The 10216-nt window shown below is 41.9% G+C and overlaps 1 protein-coding gene across 2 annotated transcripts in view; it reads left to right on the top strand.

Moving 5' to 3' along the window:
- SLC35A1 (solute carrier family 35 member A1) overlaps positions 1–10216 on the top strand; it is a 43116-nt gene that overhangs the window by 22963 nt on the left and 9937 nt on the right. For both annotated transcript variants that reach the window (XM_003803427.3, XM_012813807.2), the window contains exons 3-4: positions 5907–6066; positions 6239–6391. In XM_003803427.3, the coding sequence (XP_003803475.1) occupies positions 5907–6066; positions 6239–6391 (313 nt within the window). The remainder of the gene's footprint in view (positions 1–5906; positions 6067–6238; positions 6392–10216) is intronic.

The raw sequence follows: 10216 nt of genomic DNA, 5'->3' as shown, positions 1-10216 counted from the left end.
GAATATATACAGTTTTATATAGTTCAAACCTTCCCTCAACCATACACCTGGGGTGCCCCTTTGAATAGTCCTTGGGTGGTCTACCAGGTTTGAGGGGACCAATTCAGTTGTCCCAGTCAGAACCCGTTTCAGGTGGAAGAGTTCAAATGTCTCTGGGAGCTAGATAAGAGGGGTCTGCTTGCAGTTCAGATATAACTTGCTCCAGTGCTCTGCGAGGGCAAAGGGACCCACCTGGCAAATGGGTTAGTTTGGGAAGGTTAATACCTCCTTCCCCACCTTGCACCCAGTCACTCGTAATCCCCCAGGTTTGTGGCCCTATTTACTCCAGTATGCCACTGCTCCTGGGGTTTACCTGGCAAAATCAGCCAGAAATCTGAGTTCAGCAGGGGGTCCTTGCCTGTTTAAGTTAGGCTTCTGTCCGGCTAGATTTCTCTGTAAGTCAGAGGTTGCATTCGGCTTTAAACTCAGGTGTCAATTCTAGCCTCTGCCAGCCCACTGCCTTTGTCTCAGCCCAATTAGCCCCCTGAGGGCAGGGGCTCCACCTAGGAGAGTTAAGTGCGCCCTGCCTGTGGCTGCCGTCCAGGATGGCATGCGGGTTTCTGCACTGGCGTCCCCCGAGCTGACTCTCCTCTCCTCACGCTGGCACCACAGTCAGCACAGAATAGCACCAGCCCTTTCCCCCTCCACTTCTCTCAAGGAGATGCCCAAGAATCAGGACTCCGTAGGTAATAAACCTCCAGGTCTCAGAGTGGGTGGCTGGGGACTCCTCAGAGTTCAGTGTTGCAGGTGGGGAATATATACAGATTTATACAGTTTTACAGTTTTACGTCTGGCCGGAGTGTGCTGTGGCACACTGGCGGGGGTAGGAGGTCCAGTTTTTAGGGAGTCTTTCCCGTGGACTAGAGTGGGAGGAAGTTTGAACTCTGCTCGCTTGTTTGCATGGAGTAAACTGAGAGCCCTTGTTGTGGGGGAGGGGACTCCTGTCCGCTTGGTGGTAGATTTTGTACCTTTTGGTTGTATTTTTGGGGTCGCAGCTTGCCTCAGGAAGGTTGAAGTGCACTCTTCAATCTTCTCTCTTGTCTCTGCTCCAAACCATCAGCTAATTTGCTAAACTTCTGTCCTTTCAGCCTCCTTCTGGTCGGGAGCTTCTGTAAAAAGCTGGCTGCAGTTTGCCATCTTGGCTCCGCCCCCCAAGATTTTTTTTTTTTAATATTTGAATTTTAAGTTACCAGTTTCCAAACTATATTTTGAAACATAAAATGATACTTTAAAAAATACTTTATTTTTTCCATAAAACTAATTACTACTGCATTTTACTGGAAAATAGCTTGTCAGCTATGCTATGTGCTTTGCTAAACCCTGTCACAGCTATTGATACTAACAGTTTAGATTGAAATCTGCCATTTGTGGTGTGGACAGAGGAAGTGGAAAAAAAAAAAGAAGAAAGTCAATTTTTTTTTCTTTTCTTTCATGACCCTGACCTGTTTAGGACAAAGTCAATTTTTTATTGTTTGCTATTCACCACAATCTATACAGACCTAGTAACCCTAGCAGGATGTGTAAATATTAATGTCTACATACTTTGGGTGTATTTAGTAGCAAACCAAATGTATCTCAACTTTGAACTTCATGTCCTTATTAAAACTAGAGAAGATTCTTTTAATGTTTCAAAGTATCATCTAGAATAAATATGTAGCTGTCAAATATGTATTTTTTTTCTTTGTAGAGACAGAGTCTCACTTTGTTGCCCTTGGTAGAGTGCCGTGGGGTCACATAGCTCACAGCAACCTCCAACTCCTGGGCTTAAGAGATTCCCTTGTCTTAGCCTCCCATGTAGCTGGGACTAGAGGTGCCCGTCATAGCGCCCAGCTATTTTTTGGTTGCAGTTCGGCTGGGGCCAGGTTTGAACCCACCACATTCCATATATGGGGCTGGCGCCCTACTCACTGAGCCACAGGCTCTGCCCCAAATATGTATTTTAAAGATTATCCAGACCTCTTTATTGCTCTTTCTGGGCTTATATTTTCCCTACCCTTTTTTTTTTTTTTTTTTTTTTTTAGACAGAGTCTCACTTTATTGCCCTCCACAGAATGCTGTGGCATCACAGCTCACAGCAACCTCTAACTTCTGGGCTTAGGCAATTTTCTTGCTTCAGCCTCCCAAGTAGCTGGGACTACAGGTGCCTGCCACAATGCCCGACTATTTTTTGGTTGCAGTTTGGCTGGGGCTGGATTTGAATCTGCCACCCTTGGTATATGGGGCTGGTGCCCTACTCACTGAGCCACAGGCGCCGCCTCAACTTTTTTGTATTTAATGCTATAATGCGTCCCGGGTCTTAGAAGGAAGTAAAAATCATGTACCTTGGTTTGGTGCCTGTACCTCAGTGGTAAGGGTGATAGCCACATATATGGGGGGTGGCAGTTTCGAACCTGGTCCAGGCCTGCTAAACAACAATGACAGCTACAACAGAAAAATAGCCAAGCCTTGTGATGGGCACCTGTAAGTCCCAGCTACTTGGGAAGCTGAAGCAAGAAAATCACTTCCGGGGTCCTCAAACTTTTTAAACAGGGGGCCGGTTCACTGTCCCTCAGACCGTTGGAGGGCCCAACTGCGGCCCCGGGATGAGTCAGCTGCTAAGCAAGACAGGCAATGGCGGCAAAAACACCCAGTGTGCCAGATAAATGTCCTAGGTGGGCTGCATGTGGCTCGTGAGCTATAGTTTGAGGACACCTGGTCTAGAGTATAGTAGCATTAATAGCATGATCATACATAGCTCACAGCAACCTCAAACTTGTGGGCTCAAGTGATCTTCCTCCCTCAGCTTCCCCAGTAGCTGGGACTGCAGGTGCCTGACACAACGCCCAACTAGTTTTTCTATTTTTAGTAGAGATGGGGTTCATTCTTGCTCAGGCTGGTTTTGAGTACCAGTGATCCTCCTGCTTCACCCTCCCAGAGTACTAGGATTATAGGTGCAAGGCTGAGCCATTTACTAATTATTTTAGCATCCCTTGTTGTTTTTTGTAACTTATTTAAAAATATCTTTCTTGTAATTATATTTGCTATAATTCCATGTTACTACAGTGTCTTTTGAGCTTTCCAGGAGTTAACAGTCTGATATACCTTGGCTTACCTAATTTTGGTATACCTTACCTCTAGAAACTAGAAAAAAGATACCTAAGCTTTCCTGGCAGTGGAGAAATAGCTCCTATGCATCCAACAAAAAGGAGATGGCTAAAAGAGACACAGACCTGAAGGTCACTCCTGACACACTATACTGTTGTTTCATAAGCCTTTTTATTTGAAAGCTAAACAGCGAGGGAAACGAGGTGAGAGAAAAGAAAAGTGACAGGGAGTGAAGGGACCATAGCAGCCTTGACTACTGGTCCAGGTGTAGTCGAGTATCCTTACATAGCCCGTATTATAACAGGGCAAGGAGATCAACTCTCTTCTCTAGAAAGCTAAAAAAATGTCATTTCATACTAACGAAGGCTTAATACCTTTAAGAGGTGGAAGTAAATGTCATTGCCTAGCTGGGGATTAAGGGAAATATAAATAGCTATTATACTGTAGCTTTGAAGGTTCAATTCAGCTTGAAGAACTTTTTTTTTTTTAGATAAAGTCTCACTATGTCGCCCTTGGTAGATTGCTGTGATGTCATAGCTCACAGCAACCTAAAACTCATGGGCTTAGGTGATTTTCTTGCCTCAGCCTCCCAAGTAGCTGGGACTACAGGCGCCTGCCACAACGCCCGGCTATTTTTATTTGGTTGCAGTTGTTGTTCAGCAGGCCCCGACTGGGCTAGAACCCTCCAGCCTCAGTGTATATGGCCGGTGCCCTACTCACTGAGCTACGGGTGCCGAGCCCAGCTTGAAGAACCTTACATGGGAGATTAATGGTCATGGGAGGAGGTGGAGTGTAGGGATCGTCACAGATGTGCCTCTCAGTAGCTCGTTTAGGGTGTGTGTGGCAGCATTTCAGAAGGGCACCAACTGAAAGTACGGTGGAACAGGACCTTATACTTCAAACAGTGTAAAGTTTACAGCTGTGCTGCGTTTAACACTGACTAGTGATAACTATGATGATTAAGAAGTTATGTTTTCTAAACATCACCTTGTTAAGGTGATTCTTTTTAATTTGTTTTCCTTTAATTTTATAATTGAGGGGAAGACATTCTTAAAATGTCTTTATAGTCTGTTTAAGGTGTCAGGAAAATATGTCGAACATCCTAGATTTATGTTACCAGTTAAGAAAAGAATGCCAAGTGTCAGTTGACTGAGCCTATCTTAAGACACCTGAAAACTCTAATACCTAGACTTTTCAGGTATGAAGTTTTTCTGGTGTTCTGTCCCTCTCCTGATAGGTTTCGTAGTCTCCCAACCAGATTGCACTACTTTCAGCATATAGATTTAACATTATGAAAGAGTTTTGGAATTTGGTAACAGAAAAAGATCTGTAAGAAGGATGTCTTTGTTTCTGTGGCCTAGGTCAAATTTCCTGTCTTCTTAATGAAACATTTTCTAGAGTATGGAGTGTTCTACAATGAATCAGTAGGCAAAGGTAGTCAATCTGACATGATAGGCTTTACTCCATCTTAGACACTTTTTTTATAGTATTCAAATATGAAAAAATTCCCCTGACACCTGTTGGTTCCAACATATTAAACCAGCAATATAAGAGTTGGCTGTGAACATCAAACAGAGCTCTCTCACCAGCAGAGTGCTGTGGTTCTCATAGGCTACTGTGAGTTGCAGGTAGGACCATTCTGATAAAGCACTTTTGGAGGAGTACTGATGCTTATTATAAAACATTGTGCTTATTATAAAACATTGTTTTCAGGAAATAAGTGAGCTGATTGTAATTGGGGAAATATGAGCCAGATTAGCCAGTTCTTCCTGATCAAAAATAAGAATAGTTAAGAGCATACGTAATCAATATGCAATCAACAGTAAACTTTATGGACATCACAGAGTATACTTTTGTTGGGATTAGTAAATTATTCATATTTCCCACAGAATTATAGAAATAAGTTTTTTGGAGAATATCCTTATAGAAAGATTTATTGTTTATTTTATAAGCACTGAAGTCTTGTAAATAATATTGACCTGAATCACTTTCTTTCTAACCCAAGTAACTTCTTTTTGGGGTTTATAACTAAACGTAGTATAATTTTTAAAAATGTAAAAAATAGATGCAATCATTGCAACCCCATTAAAAAGTAATCAGAGTGAGGCCTGGCACAGTGGCTTATGCCTATAACCCAGGATTCTGGGAAGCTGAGGCAGGTAGATTGCCTGAACTCAGGAGTTTGAGACCAGCCTGAGCAAGAGCAAGACTTCGACTCTAAAAAATAGCTGGGAGTTGTGGTGGGCACCTGTAGTGCCAGCTCCTTGAGAGGCTGAGGCATGAGAATCCCTTGAGCCCAAGAGTTTGAGGTTGCTGTGTTCTATGATGCCATAGCACTCTATTGAGGACGATAAAGTGAGACTCTGTCTCAAAAAAAAATAAAAAGAAGAAAAAATAACAAAAGGAATTAGGGTCAACTTGATGCAATATAGTTGAAGTAGCGGGGAATTAATTTTTTGTAGGTAATATAAGCAATTCTGGTTTTCTGATCTCATTATTTTACTCAAATACAACTAGAGCTTTGACCAGAGGGTGATAGTGGAAAACCTAGTTGTTTTATTGTATGTTCCCAAATAGAATTTATAATTTTTTATGAGGCTATATCATTGGTATATTTCTTTTAATAAATCTAAAATTACTTGGGAATTAATAAAAAAAAAAGTTTGCTAAATTACTGGACTTAACCCAGTATACCTGTCCTGTATATGAAGGAATCTTATTCAAAGAATGTTATTTGATTTTCTTCCTTATCACCCTTCCATCACCCCCTTTTATTTTCAAAGAGAAACTGGTAGTCTGGGTAGATTCAAGGCATCTTTAAGAGAAAATGTCTTGGGGAGCCCCAAGGACCTGCTGAAGCTGAGCGTGCCGTCGCTGGTGTACGCCGTGCAGAACAACATGGCCTTCCTGGCGCTCAGCAACCTGGATGCAGCCGTGTACCAGGTGAGTGGGGCTGGTGATGATGAAAAGCACATTATTTTTTATGGTAAAAAGATTTATTGACCCTTTACCACATTATCAAATATTGTTCCCAATAATTCTTTTAATAATGTCAGAAGTAATATATTTGTGTCATGTTAATATTTACTAAATTTATTCATTTTTTTGTGTCTAGGTGACCTACCAATTAAAGATTCCCTGTACTGCTTTATGTACTGTTTTAATGTTAAACCGGACACTCAGCAAATTACAGTGGATTTCGGTTTTTATGCTGTGTGGTGGAGTGACACTTGTGCAGTGGAAGCCAGCCCAAGCTACAAAAATTGTGGTGAGAAACAAAATGCATTCTGTAACTGTAACGGACAACTTAACCTTAAGTTTTACACACTGATCATGCAGATGGTTACCTTTCTTTACTTAAAAGAACTTTTGCTATCTAGATATGCTTTTTTTCTTTTATCAAGGACAATACTGGTGTTCTGTTCCTTTGAGGGGAGTGTGCATAATGTGTGTTAGAGATGAAAGGTACTTTATTTTTATCTATTTATTTATTTTTTGAGACAGAACCTCAAGCTGTCACCCTGGGTAGAGTGCCATGGCATTACAGCTCACAGCAACCTTCAACTCCTGGGCTTAAGCGAGTCTCTTGCCTCAGCCTCCCAAGTAGCTGGGACTACAGGTGCCCACCACAATGCCTGGCTATTTTTTGGTTGCAGTTGTCTTCGTTTGGCGGGCCCAGGCTGGATTCAGACTGCCAGCTCTGGTGTATGTGGCTGGCGCCTTAGCCGCTTGAGCCTGTACTTTAGATGTAATATATTCCTCTCCCTTGTTTTATGAGTTATAAGATTGAACTTAGAAGAGGTATAGTTACTTGTCCAAAGCTACTAGACTGTGATTAGTTAATAGCTAATGTGTGACTAGAACTGTGTATATCTTCAGAACTTCTAGACATCCTCTCATAAACCTGGGCAAGATTTTCTCCATCTAGTTTTCATCTAACTCAGCTCTATCTCTTTGGCACACATTCCTGCTACTGGTGGTAGGGAAGATGGGGAGAAGTCTTAATAAGGCAAAAAAATGCCCCTTCATTTGATTTTTGAGTTAGTGTTAAGGTACCTACCTGATACACAACACACACGCACACACACACACACACACACACCCCCACACACCCACACCCACCCCAATCATTCATTTACCCAAAGAAGAGGAGGGAAACGCTAGTGAGTGGCTTTCTGAAGGTCGGAGTTTACCTCTACACTGGAATATGTTCTCTTACTTTTAACAAATGCACTGTGGTTCTCTGAGGAAGAGAAGGCAGCTAGGACTGCTCAGAGAACTCGTGAAGTAGGAAGTCTGTTCCTTTTTAATAGTTACTCTCTAGCTTGGTGGAGAGATGTTTTTGCTTTTAGAAAATTATCTTCAGATGATATGGGAGCATGTTCATATCCTTGGTGATGTTTCAAGACATTTATTAAACACGCACTGTACATCTAACTCAGTTATAGATCTTCAGAGAAGTAATTTGTTTGGGAATCAAGGCAAACACTTAAAAGTTGAATATGAGTTTTAAGTAGCACTTTATACCGCTAAAAAAGATGTTACATCCACCTTACAAAGGTAATGTACATGAAAAGCTTAGTTAGCTAAACTTATCCTACTTTTGGGCTCCTCTAGAAAGTTTTGTATTTTAAGCAGAATGCAGCTGCTTACAACTGCCTTTCACTGTTCTTTGTTCTCGACAGAACTCAGATCCCTCCCCACTTAAACAACCTCATCATTTCTTTCTATAATAGGGTTTTTAGACAGAGACTTTCCCATCCCTGTCTTCTGCCCCTACGCTTTGTCTTGTATTTCTCTTCTAGACACATTCATTTGTCATTTGTCTCAGTATGTCCTAAAACTTCACACTAATTTCTGATGCTGCCTGAGTAGTGTGAGGTAGAGAGTTTGGTTCTGAATATTTGAGACTTGTTAAATCAGTGTAAGACCACACTGTCATGTGCTGCTTCCTGATGGTGCATTCAGTGTTCTGAGGTGTGCTGTCGGCAGTCTTGCTGTTGTGGGGATGTTATAATGTGCATGCACACAGGCCTAGATGGTGTTGCTTACTGTCCTTGTCTGCAGACCCACTGAGAGAGTGGGAGGGAGGATGGGGAGAAGTGGTAGGCACTTGTGACACAGTGGCCTCTGTGTGTATAGACACAGAATAGGTTCGGTAAGATTGTGGTTTGATGATATTAGGGGACCACTGACATATGCTGTCAGTTGTTGACTGAAATGTCATACGTGACACATGACTACATTAGTTTCAGGGAGAGGGAGACAGGGCATCTGTTCTGAAGTTGACTATACACAAGTGTGTGTAGCTGTGTCATGTGGTTTCCCTCAAAGGTGTCTCGAAGGGCAGGCTTATTCTAACCAACATGGAGATGTGTCTGTGTTTATTAAGCTCGTCCTGTTAGCTTTGGGTCACTGCTCAGCCCCTTGGCTGCTTTGTAGCTCTTATCCACGATTAGCTCCTTCTTTGGTCATGCTTTCTCCAGTCAGCAGATGTATCTTCTGGGTCTTTACTGAAAATTTTAGACACTGTAGAGTTCTATGGCTGTCCTTTAGACCTCTCTAGCTTGAATTTTTCCTTGCTTACTAAACATTTGTCATTCATTTCATACAGTTTTCATTAGTCAGGAATTTGAGGGAGCCTTAGCTGGTGGTTCTGGCTAAGGCTGTAGTCAGCTGAAGACTTGACTCAGGCTGGAAGATCTGTTTTTTTCCTTTTTTTTTTTCACCATTAGCTGGGTGATGTGCCAACATTGACATTGTCATAAAGTTTGAGAGAGGCAGATCTCACATCTGTCACACATCACACATCCTTTCCAGTCGTCACACATCCTTTTTTTTTTGGGAGACAGAGTCTCTGTCACCCTGGGTAGAGTGCCTCATAGCTCACGGGGCTCAAATCCCTGGGCCCAAATGATGATCCTCTTGCCTCAGCCTCCCAAGTAGCTGAGACTATAGGGACCCACCACAACACCTGCTTGTTTTTCTATTTTTACTAGAGACAAGGTCTCACTCTTGCTCAGGCTGGTCCTGAACTCCTAAGCTCAAGCAATTTACCCACTTCAGTCTTCAGAGTGCTAGGATTCCAGGCATGTGCCACCATGCCTGGCCTAAAAAGTTTAATATTCATCAGTGAAAAATAGTGTGGCTTTCCTAACAGTGAAACGTGCCAAACTTCCTTACTGAAAGTATCTGTAGGATCAAGTGATGAAGGAAATTCCATAGAGATGTTTGGCAAGAAATTTGACAGACTTGCCTGTGTTTGTAAATAAGACAAATGTAGGAAGATTAAAAGTACAATCTATTCATAAATGAGTGTCTCAAAAAAAAAAAAAAAAAGAAACCTCTTACGTTCTTCAAGTCACCTGTAAGTCTGTTCTAGTATTTTCCTAGTAATCAACGTAACAGACAGGGATCACTACATGGCACTCAGTACTGGCATTATCATAAGTGCTTCAGAGACACGCAACAACTTTTCTTGGTAAAGAGACTTGAATTTATTTAGCTAGGTATTCTTATAATAGTAAACCAGATGTTTTAGACTTCAGTCCCTTTTTAAGTGTTTATTATTTAAAAATTATTTGAAGAGAAAATGGAAACTAGATTTGGATAACTATTTTCTTGCCATCTAACAATACATTATGTAGCTCAAGAAACAAATTCTTTTCTTCCTGAACATACTTTTAAAAGCCAAGTTCTTTAACATTTTAAAGTATTTTTGTAAGCCCCTACTTTTTTATTATTATTGTTTGGGATTCATTGGAGGTACAAAAAGTTAGGTTACACTTACTGCATTTGTTGGGTAAAGTCTCTCCTGTAATTGTGTCCTGCCCCAAGAGGTGTGCCATACACCATGACCCCTCATCCCCCTCTCCTCCCCTCTCTCCACTTGCTCATTTCCCTACCCTGCCTTGTATTGGTTCATCTACTGCCTTCATATTAGAAATTGAGTACATTGGGGGTGGTGTCTGTGGCTCATTGGGTAGGGCGCCGGCCCCACATACCAAAGGTGGTAGGTTCAAACCCAGCCCTGGCCAAATTGCAACAAATAAATAGCTGGGCGTTGTGGCAGGCCCCCGTAATCCCAGCTACT

Source organism: Otolemur garnettii, unplaced genomic scaffold (genome assembly GCF_000181295.1).
Source record: "Otolemur garnettii isolate 467f Iridium unplaced genomic scaffold, OtoGar3 scaffold00303, whole genome shotgun sequence".
Taxonomy (NCBI): Eukaryota; Metazoa; Chordata; class Mammalia; order Primates; family Galagidae; genus Otolemur; species Otolemur garnettii.
The sequence above is the reverse complement of the archived record's forward strand: the minus strand, read 5'-3'. Positions and strand labels throughout refer to the sequence as shown.